The sequence below is a fragment of the Geotrypetes seraphini genome, chromosome 12, assembly GCF_902459505.1.
Source record: "Geotrypetes seraphini chromosome 12, aGeoSer1.1, whole genome shotgun sequence".
Lineage (NCBI taxonomy): Eukaryota > Metazoa > Chordata > Amphibia > Gymnophiona > Dermophiidae > Geotrypetes > Geotrypetes seraphini.
In genome coordinates this window covers 3,771,134-3,791,825 of record NC_047095.1, presented here as the reverse complement: position 1 = coordinate 3,791,825, position 20,692 = coordinate 3,771,134, and the positions used below count along the sequence as shown (strand labels likewise).

The 20,692-nt window shown below is 42.0% G+C and overlaps 1 protein-coding gene across 4 annotated transcripts in view; it reads left to right on the top strand.

Annotated features, from left to right (window-relative positions):
• DENND1B (DENN domain containing 1B) overlaps positions 1-20,692 on the top strand; it is a 454,561-nt gene that overhangs the window by 353,923 nt on the left and 79,946 nt on the right. For all 4 annotated transcript variants that reach the window (XM_033917142.1, XM_033917140.1, XM_033917139.1 and 1 more), the window contains 3 exons: positions 373-463; positions 11,965-12,005; positions 14,811-14,879. In XM_033917142.1, coding sequence (XP_033773033.1) covers positions 373-463; positions 11,965-12,005; positions 14,811-14,879 — 201 coding nt within the window. The remainder of the gene's footprint in view (positions 1-372; positions 464-11,964; positions 12,006-14,810; positions 14,880-20,692) is intronic.

The window sequence follows — 20,692 nt, the reverse complement described above, 5'->3', positions numbered from 1 at the left end:
CAGTATATATCAGTTCTTTCTGCTTGTTCCTTGTTTCTCTTATCGTATTACAGATCGTATTTCACCCCCCTTCCCACGTGTCAAAACGTTTTTATTTTTGTTAATGTCCAAGTCAGGTCTCCCTATTGATTTTAATATTTTATACTGTTCCTCCTTTTGTTCACCGCTTAGACAATTTTATTTTAAATGGTATATTAAATTCTAAATAAACTTGGTAACTTGGATTCTAACTCTGGCAGTGCAATAGCAGTGCAGCTTTCTTGTGTGCATTCATTGATTAAACTGTAGCATATTCTCATTTGTGTTGCATAATTGGTACTGTATAACACTGAGCAAGCTGCATCATTCACAGATCTCTATGTTATATTCTAGTTCATCGAAGGTCGCCTGACAAAACTAAATGCAGGAAGAGGGTTCACTGATGTGTTTGAAGAGGAGATCACTGCAGGTGGCTTCTGTGGAGGTAAAGCATGATTTTGAGGTACTTTCAAGGCTGATTGCTATGTACCTTGGAATATCATTAGGCCTAACTGATACAGTGCTGATGCTGAACTAAAAAATTTATTGAACAAATGCAGAATGTTTTGTTGGTAATTGGTACAAACATAAGCAACTTTCCCTCTGGTAGTTATTCCAGCTATGTGAATACTAGGTTCCTAAAGACTATCGTGGTGATGATTGGGATCAGACCCCCCCCCCCCCTGTTAATGGCAGTGAACCCAGTAGTGGCAGGTTCCATCTGGGCTGATAGCACAGAGGCAGAGAAAAATGAGCTGGGAGAAGGAAGAAATCTCACTGATTCTGTTAATTTCTCTGTTGCTCATTGGTCATTCCTAGTGCTGCCCGATTCAGGAAAAATATTTTGATTCAATTCAGCCTATTGAATTGTTTTTTCGATTCAATTTTCCTGCCCAATTGGGTGTTTTTTTCAAACATCCTGGTGGGTTTATTTTATAGCCTCTTCACCCTCTTTGCCTTCTCCTAACCACACTGGCACTGTGGTGTAAACAAAATAAACAAAAAAAGACTTTTCCTCTCTGTTAAACCCAAGCTCACATTTGCGGTCTCACAACAGCTCTGGCAGGATACACGTTTCAAATCTGACATATTGTCATCACAAAACAGAAACGGTCCCGCCCGTCCTCTTACATCAGAGGCAGGATTGCAGCGGAGGAAACAGCTCTGAAGCAGTTTGCAAAGATCGCTAGCACCACGATCTTCTCTGCAGGCTGCTCCTATTAGGTAAATAATGTGCGGGAGGCTAGAGGGGAAGCAGGATGCCAGCACTTCCCGACTGACCCTCCCCCTCACCCTCTAAAGAAAGTGCGGCAGTGGCTGGCCAGCAAGAGCAGCGCTGCCGTTCCTGCCTTAGGGGTCGAGGGGGGAGGGTCAGCCGAATCGGGAAGCCAATTTTGTTTTTGTTTTAAATCGATTCAAATCAATTCACCCGAAATGAATCGGTGAACCGATTTGAATCGGGTAGCACTAGTCATTACGTATATTGTCAACTTTGTAACGCAATAATAAACAATGAGGACCAGGTTGTTGATTTTTCTAAAGTAACTTTTAGATTAATCACAAATATACAAAACAAGTAGTTTTAAATCTTGTTCCTTAAAAAAAAAATATCAGAGACAGTATTTGGCAGCACATATCTGGGTTGCCTAATGGTTAGTGCAGTGGCTTGAGATTTTGATTCTCACTGCAGCTCCTTGCAATTCTGAATAAGTCGCTTTAACCCTCCATTGTCCCAGGTATGAAATAAGTACCTATATATACAGTCTGGTCTCATGCATGACTTCGCCTATCAGCGGTTGCATCAATTGCAACCAAATTCCCCATTCGCACCGTTGTGTTTGTATTTTCATGAACCAGTTCTTTTAAAAAAAGAAGCTTTTTTTTGCTTTCACTTTCGCCTTGTGGTCAGACTTTGCTTCCCGATATGGCCCCCAAGTCTCCAGAGAGTGAATTACAGGTACATCGGGCAGAAATCTAACCCTATTTTCCCATAAGATCCACTGTTCACTTTCTGTGGTTTTGAGGCACAATATGAACTGTTGGAACCCAATCTCTATTTTCCCATAGACTCGATATTTTGTTATTTGCAATTTTGAGGTTCACAAACATTTTCACAAACCAATAATGAGAACGGACTGTAGTATGTAAACCTCTTTGATAATAATAATAATAATAACTTTATTCTTTTATACCGCCATAACCAAAAGTTATAGGCGGTTTACACTAAAAAGAGCTGGACAATCAGCAAAATATAACAATACAGTAAAAAATACAAATATTTGTAAAATAGAATTTCAATAATAAAACTTACTAAGTAATAAACTTATTGAACAAAGTGGTCATAATTAATTTCCGAAAACTGCAATAGGATAACATAGCTTGCTGAATACATTTACCTAACCAAGATTGTTGCCTACCAGCTTGAAATGCTAGGGTCCTATCTAAGAAGGTCTTATATCTATACCCATTAATTTTTGGATAAGCAAATAAGTAGAAGTTTCTAGTTTCTCTTGATGGAGTATGCAACACAAAATGAGGAAAAAAGGTAAGCTGGAGACAATCCCGATATCAGGTTAAAGCAGAAACAGGAAAATTTGAATAATACTCTTGCCTCCAAAGGCAGCCAATGAAATAAACGATAATATGGACTAATATGGTCGTTCTTTTTTAAACCAAAAATCAATCGAACAGCTGTATTCTGAATTATCCTTAATTTCCTTAGAATTTTTTTGGGTGCTCCTAAATAGATGATGTTACAATAGTCTAAATTAGATAAAACTAATGCCTGCACCAATAGTCTGAACGATAAAGGATCAAAATATTTTTTTATGGTTCTTAATTTTCACAATGTAAAAAAGCATTTTTATACCACTAAGTTCGTGTGTTCTGCTAGAGTTAAATGTCGATCTAGTGTGACTCCCAGATTTAATAATCGGGTAGTCATGATCATTAAGATGAAGCAATGAATTTGTTATTTTGTCGTCGGGACTAGCCAAGAAAAGTTTGGTCTTTTCCGTATTGAGTTTCAGTTTGAAATTAATTGTCCACTGTTCTATCTGAGTCATAATAGAAGTTATCTGGTTTAAAATTTCAGTGGTAAAATTATTTAGAGGGATAAATGTCCTAAAGGGGAAATGTAAATGTTGAATAAGGTAGGCGATAGCTTAGAACCTTGGGGCACACCAGATGGGTTGCTCCATGAATGAGAATAGTTACCATCATAAATCACTTGATAAGATCTTTTCTTTAAAAAACCTTGAAACCAGTTCCAGACCCTTCCTGAAAGTCCTATTGTGTCTAAACAATTCAACAATATTTCATGATTGTAACAACAGGCAGTATATCAAATCCTATCCCATTTTCCCTTTCTTCTTCTGACCTGAATAGGTGCAGCACTAAGTGGCCAGTTAGTAATTTTCAGTGTCGTTATCCATGTAATGCCACTTAAAATTATTGATTATCCGGGCAATATCCAGATAGTGCCAGAGCAGTTCAGGGGCAGAGCTATGATTTACCCATTCAGCTGCAAATTCAGTTCTAGTGCAATAGTTGTGTCATTTTGGACAGATGGATATTCAATCTGAACTCACAAGCTGTGCAGAAAGTAACAATCACTGTTTTCAACTCCTCCTCCTCTTTACCAGTATACTGTGTTTCTCCCTTCAGTTTTTCCTTCTGCAGACAAGCTGGGAGGTGTCGTTCTGATTTGCTCTGTTTAAAAAAAATTCATTTTCAGGTTTTTTGTCTGAATTTTGGAGTATTTGGTGCTCCAGAGATCCTCAGTATTTCTGGGACTCTTCTGCTTGGGAGAAGGAGCAGACTAGGTGTCTGCAACTGGCAGGCCAATCTCTTGGGTACCTGTTCAGCCAGCCTTTTTAAATATTTAAGTTGTTTGGTGTCCATTCCCCTAGAAACTATCTCACCCTATGATTATCAGAAGCTTGAATGCAGGCTGTTTTGACCCCTGGAGTGGTCCATTTGGGCTTTCAGGACATATTATCTCCCCACCTCATGCACGGGTCCATGGAAGTTTGAGACTTCAGTCCGGTCTCGATCTGACTGGCATCTGAAGATTTCAACATTTGGAACTGGACCTTCATTTTTGAGTCAGTATTCCTTCCCCATATCCCAGCTGCACATGTGAGCTGAAGCAGACTGAGGCATCATTACATCACAGCATGGCACAGTGAGTGCATGCTGTTGAAGTCTATAGGCAAAATTGGGAAGGAGGTGTCATTAAAGTGTATGTGTCTTGTCTTCCAGAGGCACACAAACAGAAGTTTTGTGAACAAATAGTGGGCCTGTTGGCTAGGCTAGCCCCCATGGCCTAGCACTACCTCCAAGAGCTCGGGTACCATAGCTGCAACTGTAAAGGTGGACCCTTGGGTGAAGATGCACATGCATCCTCTACAGGACAAGCTGTTGTCCGCTGATCTCTACATGAGCATATATTTGAAGAACTTGATACACAGAGCAGTCACAGAACTTTGCCAGCTAGCAAACAGACAGAAGGAGTGTTAAAAGCACATATCTTGGGCAACGTTTGAGTTTACACCATACATATTGGTTAGTAGAGTGGGCTGAGAACCTGGGGAAGTTGGCCAACTTCCCTCAGCAAGGTGATAGTCTTTTGGGGGACAAAGTGGAGAAGTTTACTGACCTTATAAAGAAACAGACTGACATTATGAAATCCCCGTCTCAGACTGCTTCTTCTGCATTCGCCGTTTTCCATAGGTTCTTGAGCGCCAATCAAAAGGGTCCATATTACTCTCAAAGGCATAGGTACACTTCCTCAATTCATTCTTCCCAACAGGCTTAGGCCTCATGCCCCCAGCCCCACCAGTAAAGGATCCAACCAGAGGCTCAGTCAAAGCAGGAGACAATCTTTTGTTTGAATCCAGCAGAACACAGCCAACATAAAAGTATTTGTCCCAGACAACCTGCCAGTTGGAGAGAGGCTGAATCTTTTTTTAAAAGAAGTGGCACCCTAAATTGGCATCATCTCCCTCAAAACAGCTCATCAAGAATTTCAGAACTCAGCTTTTAGCATCAGGAAGTGTTGAAAGAGGAACTCTTCCCTTTTAAAGGCCCATATGGTTAAACCCATTCCACAAGGGGAAGAACAACAGGTGGATTTCATCCAATCCTAAACCTAAAGGCCCTGAACAAATATCTGGTAAAAGAAAAATTCAGGTTGATTTCCCTGGGCTCTCTTCTTTCCATGGTTCAGGGAAATGATTGGCTAAGCTCTCTGGATTTAAAGATGCTTACACCCAAATCCAGATATGGGCAAACAGATGGGTTTCTAACAGCTTCTTAAATTACAATGTATTTTTACATAAACTCAGATAACCTGGCATAGCATTCCAAAGACTGAACCTGTAACCGGTCACTCCAGAGTTACAACAGTTCCTTCATTGGTAGACAATTGAGGACTTCCAAATTCCTCCTCCCCAGATATTCTGACCACAGATGCAACAAAGTAGTAGGAAGGGGTGAGAGGGAAAAATCCAGCATATGATAGAGTGGAGGAAGACATGCGTGGAGAAGAGAGAGGGAGAAATATTGGACACAGGTGGAGGGCAGGGAGAGATGGTGCACGGAAAGAGAAAGAAATGTTGCACATGATAATAGAGGGGAGGAAGAGAGAGATGCTGCATGATGAGGAATAGAGAGGTTTGACCCAGGGCACACGGCAGGGAGTGAGAGAGAGAGAGAGATGTTAGAAAGTGGGAAAGAAACAGAAATATTTGTTTATGGCGGAGAAGGGAAAGTCGGGAAGATGGAAAGAGATGGAAGATGGATGGTGAAAGAAGAAAACGTCAAATGATCAGGAGACCTTGGCGAGCGAGTTAACAGGAAACACAGAGAAACCAGAGCCTTAGACCAACATAATTTGAATAATAAAATGACCAGGCAACAAAAGGTAGAAAAAATAATTTTATTTTCTATTTTGTGATTACAGCATGTCAGATAGAGATAGATCTGGACATTACTAACCTGGTATCTAAAGTAAATCTTTGTATCTCTAAACTTCATGCCTGGGCTCAGTCTGTCTGGATGAAGCTGAACACAACTAAAACCAAATTACTATGGTTATGTCCAAAATTGGACTGTCTTCCTCTTTCTGTAGCTTTGGTTTCTGGATCCTCTCTACAAATTGAGTTTTCTGCTAATATTTTAGGAGCCCTTTTTGACTCCTCTCTCTCTTTTAAGGGTTAAATTAACTTTGTAGTCAAGAAATGTTTTTTTAATCTACGTATGCTGAGGAAGGTTAGACATCTCTTTCATCATTGTCATTTTTCTATTTTAGTTCAGTCAATTATGTTAGCTCGCCTTAATTACTGCAACGTTATTTACCTCAGCATTACAAAAATCTGCCTTTATAGATTGCAATTGATTCAAAATACTGCTGCAAAATTGATCTTTGGGAAATGTAAATTTCATCATGTGACTCCATTGCTCCAGAGTCTTGGCTCCCAGTTTATTTTAGAGTTTAATTTAAATGTGCTTGTGTTGCTTTTAAGATACTATATGGCATCTTTATTCCTCTTATTCCTTTATCTTGGAATGTCTACAGATTCTCTTTTGCAAGAGGCATCCAACAATTTAAACTATCCCTTCCTTCCAGGAAAGGGATTAAAGGAGTCAAGATTTTTAGTCAATCTTTGATTTTTAAGTTTTCTCAACTTTGGAACGATCTTCCGTTTCTTTTAAGGAGTTCTGGTTCGCTTCAATTTTTTCGTAAATCTTTAAAATCCACTTTATTTGCTAAACACTTTGAAAATTAATCTTCTGAAATTTTGTCATTATTTCTTACGGTTTTAACCGGTTAAGTTAACTATTGTAAACCGAGTCGAGTTTTCATAGAATGATGACTCGGTATATAAAGCCAAACCTTAGATTAGATTTGAAATGTATATCCTGCCATAGCTGGTGTTAGGCAGCGCGCGTGAGCTAGGACTTAACAGAGAGAGGAAAAGAGCCGGCGTGGGATTGGAGAGGGCAAAGGGGGAGGGGGATGGGTGAAGAGGCTACAAAATAAATCCACCAGAATGTTTGAAAAAGGGGGTCACGTGATGAAGCCTGCCTGAACAGACACAGGAGATGAAAGTTCCACACCGACTCTGCCAAAATCTGCTCTATTCTCTGCTATTTTACTGCACCCAGCCCCAAATCTTCCTGGGAGAGGTGTGCCTAGTGATCCGGTCTGTTGTTACTGCATTGGGCAGTGGAACGCATTCTGGCATGCCAATACGAGCCGCAAAACCACCCTGCGATAATCCTCATTCACCTGCAGTCAAGATGGCGGAGGAGTCTGCCTCGTTCACTGTCCCTGCAGGCGACTCAAGAGATTACCCGCTCGGTGACTGCAGCTTTAGCGGACCACCTCAACAAACTCCAGTCCGCAGTGGAGGAGGTCCACGGAAAATTTGATGTGCAGAGCCTAAGGATCGCTGAAGTGGAACAGTGCATCTCAGGCCAGGAGGACGCATGCTCTGCATTGGAGGTGCAGGTGTCTGCTCTACAAAAACAAAGTGCCGAAATGCAGGACCGGCTTGAAGAACATGAGAATCGCAGCCGGCGTAACAATCTCCTGCTTATTGGCTTGCCCGAGACTGTTCCCGATGCAGATTTATATCGGATCTTCAGATTCTGGCTGCCGGATAAACTGGGCCTGTTGGATTCTGGCCTGCAATTCGACTGCGAGAGAGCCCACCGTATCTGCCTTAAGGCGGCAAATGGTAAACGGGTGCGCATGGCCATAGCGCGCTATTACAGTCAGAGAGGTAAGGAGGTGCTCCTTAAGGCCATTCGTAAAATGAGAGCCTTGGAGTTCAACGGGGCGAAGGTGCTATTGTTTAATGATTATTCGGTGCGAGTTGTGGCGTAACGCAAGCTGATGTTGCCCTTCTGCACCGAACTCCACAAGAGGGGTGTCCAGTTTACCCTGTCTTCTTCTAAGCTGCGGGTCTGGAGGAATAGCACCTTGGTGACACTGGCTATGGTGGAGGAGGCCCGCACGTATGTGAGAAATTTTCCAGCTTGATTTTCATCTTGCGCACTGTTTGCTGTTCTCATTGAGGTTCACCCGAGCATTGGAGTGTTCCTGTTCTTGGACCTTGGCCTGGGGTTTCGCCTGTTCCAGCCTTGCGGAGAGCTGCCTGCATCTATGTGACCTGCTTGGAGGTTCTTTCGGATGCCTTATAGCTGTGACCGGGTCTGTTGCCAGTTCCTGTATAGTCTGCTTCAAGTGGTTCCTGTGCCTGGACTTATGGCGGCATCACTGGAGAGTCTTGGGCTTGATCTGCCACCTATCCTGCTGACTTTTCCTGCACCCGAGCCACTTGGTGTTGCCAGGTTTCTGACACAGATTTTCAACTTAAGGCATGACTTTGAGTTGATCTGGCCAGTTTTTCCATTATGTTCGTATGGTTGTATCTTGGGGTTGATTTCTGAGGAGTGGGGCGGGGGTCTCCTCTGGGTAGGCAGTGGGATTGCATTTGGGATTGTGTACAGGAAACACAGGATGAGTATGGGAGGGGGAGCAGAGGGTTGAATTTGGTTGTGTGGGTTTTGGTATGTCTAGAGGTGATAGTGTTATTCGGGGGATGCTTGGAGTTCTGAAGGGGGGAGAAGCAGGTGAGGGGGACTCTGCAATCTTATTGTGTTGGCTTGATTTTCTCGTACAGCCACGGGGGCCCGTCTGGGAGGCCCTGGACCGGCTGGTGTTGGTGTGTCACTGTTTGACTTCTCTCTTTTCCGGGGAGTGTATGGCTGACTACATGGGTGACTATGGCTGAACTCGAAGTGACTACATTTAATGTAGATGGTATTAAGTCCCCAGTTAAGCGTACTTGAGTGCTGACTAGTCTTCGCAAAATAGGCACTGACATCGCCTTCCTACAAGAAACACATCTCTCTCGGCTGGAACATACCAAACTCAAACGTGGCTGGGTGGGGGAGGTGTTCTCAGCCTTCGTAAGTCGACAGAGGGGGGTGGCCGTTCTCCTATATAAGAGTCTCACTTTTCATCTCCATAAACAAATTCTAGACACGGAGGGCCGATTTGTAATGGTCTTGGGTGAGCTCTGGGGCCTTAAGTTGCTGCTATGTAACTTGTATGCTCCCAATGTTTACTGTCATAAATTCTTTTCTTCTGTTCTGGCCCATATCTCAATTGGTTTTGGGTGGGGACCTAAATATCACCGTGAACCCCGGAGTCGATTGTAAGCCACCTCGGGCGCGCACTAGGGATCATGATAACAGGGCTTTCTTGCTCAGCATTTTGACTTGGTAGATGTATGGCGTACCCTGCACCCTTATGATACTGACTTTACGTTATACTCTCATGCCCATAAGGTGTATACTCGGCTGGACTATATCCTCCTGGATAAACGCCTCTTTTCCATGGCCACTCACTCTGAGAACAATTCTCTCGCCGACAAACTCAGCAGATTTTTCCAGCCACACGAGTGGACGCTCAACTCCACAGTCTTGCATCAGATATTTTTTTCTTTAGGTGGACTCCTCAACAATCCCCAACAATCACAAGCTGCCTCAATTCTGCTCCAGACAGTACTCTCCACATCGTCTAGAACAGTGGTTCCCAACCCTGTCCTGGAGGACCACCAGGCCAGTTTTCAGGATAGCCCTAATGAATATGCATGAAAGAGATCTGCATATAATGGAGGTGCCAGGCATGCAAAACTGCTCCATGCATATTCATTACGGCTATCCTGAAAACCCGACTGGCCTGGTAGTCCTCCAGGACAGGGTTGGGAAACACTGGTCTAGAAGCAGATGCTTTTCTCCTGGATTGGATGCACAAATTCCTTTATGTGTTTTCCAGACAACCATGGTTCTTCCTTCTACTTCAGCTCAATCTCAAGGAGCCAATACCCCTGCAGATCTTCTCACACAGAGTCTCTTTTGCATCCCAATCTACAGTCCTTGCACCTGACAGCTTGTTATCTCTTAGGATGAACTCAGCTGACACTGATCTTTCTGATCCTGTCCGGCTCATTTTGAATGCATCTAGAAAACCTTCAACACAGCAGTGCTACCAACAGAAGTGAACATAGTTTTCTATGTGGTGTACTCTTCATCATCATAATGCTTCATCCTACTCTATATTTTCTGTATTGGATTATCTTCTCCATTTATCCAATTCAGGTCTTAAAACCACTTCAGTTGGAGTTCATCTTAGTGCTATAAATGCTTTTCATGGATCAGTCAACGGTAAACCTCTGGCTGCTCATACTTTTCCAAATTCATGAAAAGACTTTTCAATGTTAAACCACCTCTCAAATACCTCCAGTGGTTTGGGATCTTAGTTGTTCTTTCTAGAATCATTAAGCCTCCATTTGAACAAATGTCTTCAGCTCAGCTCAAATATCTCACTTGGAAAGTAGTATTTCTCATCTCCATTACTCGTTGAGTCAGCGAGCTTCAAGCACTGGTGGCAGACCCGTCTGTTACAGTGTTCCACCATAACAAAGTAGTGCTTCACACCCATCCAAAGTTCCTTCCAAAGATAGTCACTGAGTTTCATCTCAATCAATCGATTGTGCTTTCAGTGTTCTTCCTTAAGCCTCATTCTCACACTGGAAAAACGGCTCTTCACACTTTGAACTACAAATGAGCCTTGGCTTATTATTTACAGCGGACTCAGCCGCATAGAACATCTCTTCAACTGTTCATCTCCTTTGATCCTAACAGGTTGGGATGGCCTGTATCCAAGAGAACCATTTCCACATGGTTGGCGACATGTATTGCTTCTGGTATGCTTAGACTGGGCTACACCTTGGAAGTAGAGTCACAGCTCACAAAGTCCGAGCTATGGCAGCTTCAGTAGTTTTCTTATGCTCCACTCCTGTTGATGAGATCTGTAAAGCCGCTACTTGGTCTTACTACTGTCTGGATTCTTATTCCAGATGGGATGGTCACTTCAGCCAAGCAGTATTGGAAAATTTATTTTCTTAATGGCCAACTCTCCCTCCATCCAATTGCAATAAGCTAGGGAGTCTCATATATGAGAATTTGCTGCCTGCTTGTCCTGGGATAAAGCACCGTTACTTACCGTAACAGGTGTTATCCATGGAGAGCAGGCAGATATTCTTACAACCCACCCACCTCCCCTGGTTAGTTTCTTAGCTTGCTTATGGAACTGAGGTACTGCGAGCCTACGTCGAGCGGGAAGGCACTCGCGCATGAGTGATGCGGGCCATTTGTGAAGTTTCTAAAAACTTAAAGTGGCAATACACTTTTAAAGCTGTCAGTACTGGGGCTTAGTGGATGATGTCACCCACATGTGTGAATATATGCCTGCGGTCCCTGGATAACACCTGTTACGGTAAGTAACTGTGCTTAATGTTCTCATTTTCAAAACAGCACTGATTTTAAGAAAGCTCATGGTTTGTGAATAAGATCAGTGTTGGACCATATCCTCAGAAGGCAGGAAATTGCAATATGAATCATTATTGGGAAAGGATAGAGTCGTCTTTCCCAACCTTTTATAACTTGCCCTGAGAATAATACCTCTAAAGTGTGTGAGGCTTTCATCAAGCAGCTTACACTGAGCTGTGAAATTTTCTGTTCTTGCACATTGGTTTTCTGCCTAATGTTGCTGTCTGTGGTTTTAAGAGTGTTTAATACTCATAAAAGTAAAGGTTTAGTTTAGTGCGAGTAGATTCTACTTAAGCTCTCCCATGTGCTCTTCCATCAAGCCTGTTTTTTGCCCTGGTTTTCCAGTTCTAGATATGTTATTGAGCAAATTCAAACAGTACTTCCAGTGTTGCTGTAGAGATAAATGTTGCCTGTCATATAACTTGAGACTTCCAATCTCATACTAATTGAAGTCTCAACCAACCATGACCTTGGGTATGTCATTTTCTCTTCTATTGAAGAAGCTAAGAATTAACTTGTTTGTTTTACAAATTTTAGGAAATTCAAAATCTTATCAGCCCTGGATGCAGACAGTAAAGGTAAGAAGGTCATTTTGTATATTGTCTGAATATTACTTGGCAAGCGCATTCTATTTTCAACAGGAGACTGTGTCCATAAGGTTTTCTTTTATCCAGTGTAGTATTTTTTATCACAGCCGATCTGCTTAGTGTATTCCCAGCTAATTCAGAAATGTATTTAAGATGCAGCCACATTTTTAAAAGCACTGAATGCTTTCCTGTGAAAGCAGCCAATAATTCTCTTGTTGCATTCCATACTTATTAGGTAGGTATGGTAGTAGGGAAGTATAATAAGTTTTATCATATGTAATGTATAGTAGTTGTGTTCATAGAAGGGTTTCTATATGGCTGATATCTGAGGTAATAGATAATCTTATGTTTAACGTATTGTAGTAGAATACAGTTGTGTGTAAATGTTTATGCACCCCTGATTATTATGTGTTTTTGTGAATCCCTAAGTGAAAATAAGCTAATACTACCTCTAAATCATACAAAGTTTCACAATATCACTACACATTTTAATGCATAAATATTTGAAGTCTCTTTTATGGATTCAAATTAAACTGTAATTCTGACAGGTGCAAAAGTCTGCACATCCCTTTAGTCCAGGGGTGTCCAATGTCGGTCCTCGAGGGCCGCAATCCAGTCGGGTTTTCAGGTTTTCCCCAATGAATATGCATGAGATCTATGTGCATGCACTGCTTTCAATGCATATTCATTGGGGAAATCCTGAAAACCCGACTGGATTGCGGCCCTCGAGGACCGACATTGGACACCCCTGCTTTAGTCAGTACTCTGTAACACCCCCTTAGGCACATACAAGGGGCATTCAATAATTTATCTACCTCAGTAGGAAAGAAAAAAGTTTTCAAAATATTTTTGTTTTATTTTTCAGTATAGTTCCCTAATAGCTCCATACCCTTCATCTACTTTTCCTGCAATGACTTTAACCACTTTGAAAAGAATTCTTCTGTTTGATCTTCAAATCAGGACATCACAGCTTCCTTGGTGGTTTCATCACTTGAAAATCGCTGTCCACAGAGAGATTTCTTTAAAACTCAGAACAGAAAATAATCCAAGGGAACCAGGTCAGGATTGTAAGGTGGATGGTTCAGCTGCTGAACCCACATTCTCAGATGCAGTCTGTGATTGTCGTGACATATGCACAGAAGCATTATCGTGAAGAAGCAGTATGCCTGCTGTGAGTTTTTTTTACCTTGTCTTTTCTCCTTGATTGACTCCCACAAAGTGATCATTATGTTAGCGTAATTCTCCCCGGTTATGGTTGTCTTGTGTGGCATGAACTCCAGAAGCAAAGTCCATTGTCCCAGAAGGCAGTTGCCATGACTTTGCATGCATATTTTTCTGCCTTGAACTTTTTTGGAGTGGAGGATGACTTGTGCTTCCACGGTATTGACTCTATTTTGGACTCCCCAGAGCAACCTCTGTGATAAACCCAAGTCTCATCTCTGTGATAGACCAAAGATTCATCTTCAGTCATCAAACAATGAAAAAAATTCACTTGTTCTTCAAGGAGGATCTCCAGGTTCTCCTAACAACACTGGAGCCTTGTAGCCTTCTTGGAGCACATCTTACACTAATCTTGGACATGCCCAACTTTTCATGAATTATTTTCCACACTGTATCTGCCGAGATGTCCATTTCTTCAGCTATTTGGGAAAACTTAATTTGTCTGTCTGACAAAATTAATCCTCGACTTTCTTGTAAATTTCTGTGGAAGTTGCTTCCACAGGCCATCTAGTATGAGGGTCATCTTCAATGGACTCTCTTCCCCACTTAAACTGCTTGCTCCAAAATTTTATTTTATAGTATGATGGGGTAGATTCACCATAAACTATAGTCATGTGTTCATGGATCTCCTTTGTTTTTTTCCCTTCTTTTGTGAGAAATTTTATCAACGATGCTCTAAATCTAGCAGTTTCTTACTTGATTCGCATGAACACTCTCCTGTCATCCTGTCTCTTGGAATATTAGACTCGTACTGAGCCGCAACTGTGCATGAGTAACCTTGAGACATGCCACAACATGCACAGACTTGTTTCAACACGCTACTTTCTTTAATACTAAGGTAGATAAATTATTGAACGCCCTCGTACAACAGATCTGTGGACAACACTCAGGTGTCGGAAAAACATTTTAGTAAGTCATTGGCAGTGATCTGCTGGTTCTGTTTTGTAGATCTTCCAATTTTTTGGATAGTTGTTTTAGAGATTTTTCCTGGTATTCCATATCTCACCTTATTATCAACAGATTTTTGTAACCTTTGAAATTGCTTGCCCATAGACTCCCATTATATAGAAAAGTGCTTTAAAGAGTAGACTTAAAGCTTAGGCAGTAAAACCAGCTTTATGTTTAAAGTACTATTTTATATTGGAAGTATAAGCTAATTTTCACTTAGTGGTTTTCTTTTTTTATATACTTCCCATATGGGTTTAATACTTTTTTATGTATGTTAAAATTATTACATTTTATGAGTTATTGTAATGTCTGCCTTAGGTAATTAAAATGTATGCAGAAGAATAGTATTCTTTATTGTATCAGCCTTCCAGAAAAGTGCTCCTCAACTCTCTTCTTTAGCCACATTTAGCCAGTCAGGTTTTCAGGATTATCAAAATGAATATACTTGAGATAGATTTACATGCAGTGGATTTCCTTGTACTATAGGTTTATAACTATGAAATATTAATTGATTCCTTGATCTGTTGACTTCATATTGTATGTGTTATGTTGCACTATCATAGTTATTTGATTAGTAAAAGAGATCTTTATTGCAATATTTATAATGCATTATGTTTACTTTAACAGAAAGGGGGCGCACTAATCAACACAGCAGTGACCAAAGCTACTCCTGCTGTAAAGACAGCCTACAAATTAGTAAGTTCGTTTACGCTTCCTTCTATTTTCTTTAAAAGATATAGAACCTTTTGTGGCCAATTTACTTTATTTTCTTTCACTTAGATAAAACCAAAATGGATGTATTATAACCACAACTGACAACTAAACTGCAGCAGTAAAAAGAGGTTTATTAGAATACTAGTGTTTAAGCCTGTTACATTAACGGGTGCTAGAATAGATGTGTAAACTTTTAGCACAATGGGGCGCTGAAGCCTTTCTTTCTTTCTTTGCTTCCTGCTCCCCCTGTCCAGTAGTAGCCCTTCTCTCTTCTTTTTACCTCCCCCCTGTCCAGCAACACCCCTTCCATGTACCCCCTGTCCAACAGTAGCCCTTCTCCCTTCTTTTTACCTCCCCCTGTCCAGCAACACCCCTTCTCTGCTCCCCCTGTCCAGCAGTAGCCCTTCTCCCTTCCTTTTACCTCTCCTGTCCAGCAACACCCCTTCCCTGCTCCCCCTGTCCAGCAGTAGCCCTTCTCCCTTCCTTTTACCTCCCCCCTGTCCAGCAGCACTCCTTCCCTGCTCCCCCTGTCCAGCAGTAGCCCTTCTCCCTTCCTTTTACCTCCCCTCTGTCCAGCAGCATCCCTTCCCTGCTCCCCCTGTATAGCAGTAGCCCTTCTCCCTTCCTTTTACCTCCCCCCTGTCCTGTAGTACCCCTTCTCCCTTCCCTGCTCCCCCCTGTCCAGCATCCGGTAGTCCGGGCAGCCTCGGGGCTTTTTGCTAGGCCGGCCCGCCTCGTATTATCGAAGTGGGCCGGCCTAGCAAATGCCCCGTAGCTGCTTGATGAAACCACAGCCGCTGCTTGTCCAGGGGTGAGAAGAAGAGGCGTCCCTGCAGCAGAAGCGTAGTCAGAAGGCAGGAAGTCAACCAGCGTCAGAGATTGGGGCAGAAAGCAAGAAATCAGCTGAGACAGGCACTGCGCATGCGAGGCATGGAGCACGGACTCACAGAGTTTGAAGTGCGCATGCACGCTAAGGGTTTTATTATAGCGGATATGTTTTGATGAGTACTGTATTATAGTGGATCTTTAAAATGAATAAGCAAAATAACCAAAATACAACAGAGTCTAAAAGCTTTTTAGAGAGAGATTTTTTTCCCTATAACCATAGAAACAAACACATGATGACAGATAAATGGCCCACCAGTCTGCCCATTCGCAGCATTTACTATCTTATCCTCTCCCTATAAAGAACCCATGTGCTTGTCCCATGCTTTCTTGAATTCAGACAGTCTTTATTCCCACCACCTCTACTAGGAGACTATTCCATGCATCACCCTTTCTGTAAGAAAGTATTTCCTTAGATTACTCCTGAGCCTATCACCTAAACTTCATCCCATGCCCTCTCACTCAACTGAAAGAGATACCTCATGCATATCTACTATGACACTTCTCTATCATATCTCCCCTCTCCTGCCTTGCCTCCAAAGTATACATATTGAGATCTTTAAGTATGTCCCCATATGCCTTATGCCACTTCAAGCCCTCCAGGTGCTGCTGAACATTCTGTGCCAAGATTACATTACATTAGAGATTTCTATTCCGCCATTACCTTGCAGTTCAAGGCGGATTACAAAAGAGTTCTAAACAGAGGGTTACAATGGAAGATCATTGGTGATTTCTAGAGGAGGTAAGGAGTAGTATAGGTAGAATCTGTGAAGTAGGAAGTAGGTGGGAGGAAGGAAGGTAACTGATGTTAAGATTGTTTCAGGGATTTCTTGAAGAGTATAGTTTTTATTTCTTTTCTGAACATCTTGTAGTCTGGAGTGGTTATCATTAGGTTGGAGATTTGGCTATCTAATTTTGCTGCTTGAGTGGCTAGGAGGCCATTGTATAGTTTTTTCCATTTGGTATCTTTGATTAGAGGGTGTGTGTTTTTCTGTGTCTGGTTGAGGTTGTTTGGATAAGGCGGTTGTTCGGGTAGGTTGGGCCGTCTCCATTTAAAGATTTAAATGGTATGCAGTAGAATTTAAATAGTATTCTTTCTTGAATTGGTAGCCAGTGTGAATTGATGTATGCTTCTGTGATATGGTCGTGATTCCTTATTGAGTAGATGAGTCTTAGAGCTGTATTTTGGATTGTCTGTAGTTGTTTAGTCATTGTTGCAGGGCAGGGGAGGTATAGGATGTTATAGTAATCCAGAAGTCCTAGGATTAGGGATTGAACTATGAGTTGGAATTGAGTTCTTTTGAAGAATTTTTGGACTTGTCTTAGGTTTCTCATAACTGCAAAAGATTTCTGTATTGTTTTGTTTATTTGTGGTTGCATGGTGTAGCATCTGTCTATAGTCATTCCCAGCAGTTTTAGGGTGGTTTGAATGGAGTAATTGATTGAGTTGATTTCTATATTGGTAATGGTTGGGACTTTGTTATTTTCGAGGAGGATGAATTTTGAATTGAGTTTCAGTTTGTAATCTTTCATCCAGGTGGCTACTGCCTCTAGTGTTCAGTGTAGTGTATTTTTTTCATGGCGGTCTTTGGATGATCAAAAGGTATGAGAATAGTAATGTCGTCTGCGTAACTATAGGAGGTTAGGCCTAGATTGTCCAGGTATGTCCCAAGAGAGGCTGTATATAGGTTGAAGAGGGTTGTGGATAGTGGGGATCCTTGTGGTACTCTGCAGGGGTTGGACCAAGGTTCGGATTTTACTTTATCTGATTTTACTCTGTATGTTCTAGATTTTAGGAAGCCTTCAAACCAGGAGTATACTTTGTCTGAGATACCTATTGTGTCTAGAATTTGGATTAGGATGTTATGGTCTACTAGGTCAAATGCTGCGGTTAGGTCCAGTTGTATGAGCAGCATTTTTTCCCTGTGCTGAGATGTTGTCTGGCTGTGTCCATAAGGGAGCTTAGTAATGTTTCTGGGCTGAAATTGGTTCTGAAGCCTGATTGCGTGGGGTGAAGTATGTTATAGTCTTCTAGATAGTTGGTTAGGAGTTTGGCGACTAGTCCTTCTGTTAGTTTGACATATAGGGGTATTGAAGCAATGGGTCTGTAGTTGGATAGTTGGTCTGTTGGTCCTTTTGGGTCTTTTAGGATCGGGGTGATGATGATTTCGCTGAGGTCAGTTGTGAAAAGGCCATCTCACCCTCCTCTGGAACCTCAACATATATGTATGGTTTAGGAAACCCATCTCCTGCGAATACATGAACATTTACTGAGGGATTCTAGGTTCCCAATCTCTTATTGGGCTTCTCGAGTTGGCTCTTCCAAGAAGGGTGAGGTGGATGTTGTCTTTGCCCAGTGATTGAAGGTGGAGGTGCAGAGAGTGGTGTGTGACCCACATGGGAGGTTCTTATTAATGGAACTCTGTAATCTCTAGTTAATGTGTATGTTCCAAACAAGGGTCAGGGAGCCATTATCCTTCATCTTAGTGAGGGGTCTCTTATAGTGTGGGGAGATTTCAATTTGACAGTGACTCCTTCTTTAGATAATTCAGGGAGTTATGGGAAAAGTGATAGGAAATTCTTTCAGGCCTTCTATGCACCTTACAGGTAGAAGACAGGTGGAGATGATTATATCCTCATGTTCGGGATTATACACATTTTTCCAATGCTCTTTGTTGATTGTAGTTTACTACTGAGGGTTGTTGCAGTACAAATTGAACCGAAACATGATGGCAGATAAAGGCCAAATGGCCCATCTAGTCTGCCCATCCGCAGTAACCATTATCTCTTTCTCTCTCTAAGAGATCCCACATGCCTATCCCACGTCTTCTTGAATTCAGACAGTCTCCACCACTTCTTCTGAGAAACTGTTCCATGCATCTACCATCCTTTCTGTAAAAAAGTATTTCCTTAGATTACTCTGGAGCCTCTCACCTCTCAACTTCATCCTATGCCCTCTTATTCCAGTGCTTCCTTTCAATTGAAAGAGACTCAACTCATGCGCCTTTACGCCACGTAGGTATTTAAATGTCTATCATATCTCCCCTCTCCTGCCTTTAAGTCTGTCCCGATATGCCTTATTACAAAGATCACAACTCCACAATCTTCTATATGAGAAAATTCCAATAAGAAACGACAGAGATCCACAAAGAGTGAAGACAAACTAAAGATGAAGAGGACCGGAAGGGGTATCAGACAACCCGACACTCAATATTAGAGTGCTGGGAGCGAATCCTCATTTAACCCCGCGGTACCTCCACCACCTTATTATGCGTATTATTTTTTGATTATTCTTTGTATTTGACTAAAAAGCTCATTGATTTACTATTTGTAAGGCCTTTAAGGTTACTTGTATTTCATGTCAATTAATTTAACATAACTTAGCTTTGCTTTTCATTTGCTTTCATTTTCAGCAAAGTACTTCCCCCAAACGCCAACGCGTTTCGATGTCCTTTGTCAAGGCGACATGGGGAGCTGAAAATAAAAGAACAAACCATTACCCTACAAAAGGGATACCCTTACATACCATATTAAGCACCCCCCTCAGCTAAATCTAAAAACTACTCACTTTAAAGTGAGAACAGTCACTGCATACCACCACCGGCTGCAAACGCACTCCGGGGCAGACTCACTCTGGGATTTAAATACCACCCACCTGGACCGCTCATCCGGGAAACACCCTCTGACCTAAGAACATTTACTTAAAGGGACCCGTACCTAATCATTCATCAAGAAAACAGACTTAAAGGTCAGCCTGCGCTAACCAATCGGACGTTTCGTTAAGCCCCTTAGGGGACATGGAATCTAATACAAACATCCAACGGAGCTCACAGCGGTTGAGCCTCCGGGCAGTGTTACCTCCCTCCCACCCTTCTGTGATTTGGTCCAACACCCTCCATTTAAGATCTTTTAATGTGTGGCCATGCCTAATCCAATGGCAAACCAACGGAGATGATTCCATGTGGGTATGCACTCTTGATTTATGTTCTGTTAATCGAACCCTTATAGGGCGAGTGGTTCGACCCACATACAACAAGGGGCATGGACATTGTATCACGTAGATTACATTAGCAGAACGGCAAGTGGTATTATGTTTAATCTGATACCTAACCCCCGTATTGGGATGAACCCAATACTCCCCCGGAATGGTAAATTCACACCACTGACATGACCCGCAGGGGAGATGATTACCCCGAACCCTGGGGGGCCTATCTTGAAGTTTATAATGGTTGAGGAACTCTCCCAAATTCCTTCTTCTGCGATAGGAGCACAATGGAACTTCCTCAAGGGTGGGGATAACCAATTTAGGGATGTGCCAATGTTTTTTAACAATATCTGCCACCCGGTGGGCAAGGGTGGAGAACTCCTGCACGAAAGCTACCATGTCCAGAGACTGTTCATCTTTGGTCACCTCCTGCAGCAACCATTCTCTGTGGGCATATTTAGCTCGTTTATACGCCTGTTTAACAGTGATGTATGGATAGCCACGTTGATAAAATCTTCTTTTCATGTCCTTGGCATGGCTGCGAAACTCATCTGATGAATGACATATCCTTCTTAGCCTTAAGAACTGACTAATGGGTAAACTTCTCTTAAGGCTATCTGGATGAAAGCTGTGAAACCGTAAAAGACTATTACGGTCCGTCTGTTTTCTGTACAGAGAGGTTTGTAGATGTGTGGCCCCCTTTAGAATTAGGATGTCCAGAAACGGGATCTCCCTATGATTTATGGTCGCCGTAAATTTGATATTTTGATCTAAAGTGTTCAAAGTATCAATAAACACCAGCAACTCTTCCTCTGATGACGTCCACACACACAGAATGTCGTCCAAAAATCTTTTCCAAAGTTTAACTTTGTTGAATAATGGTAAAGGATAGATCAAGCGTTCTTCTAAATCTGCCATGTACAAA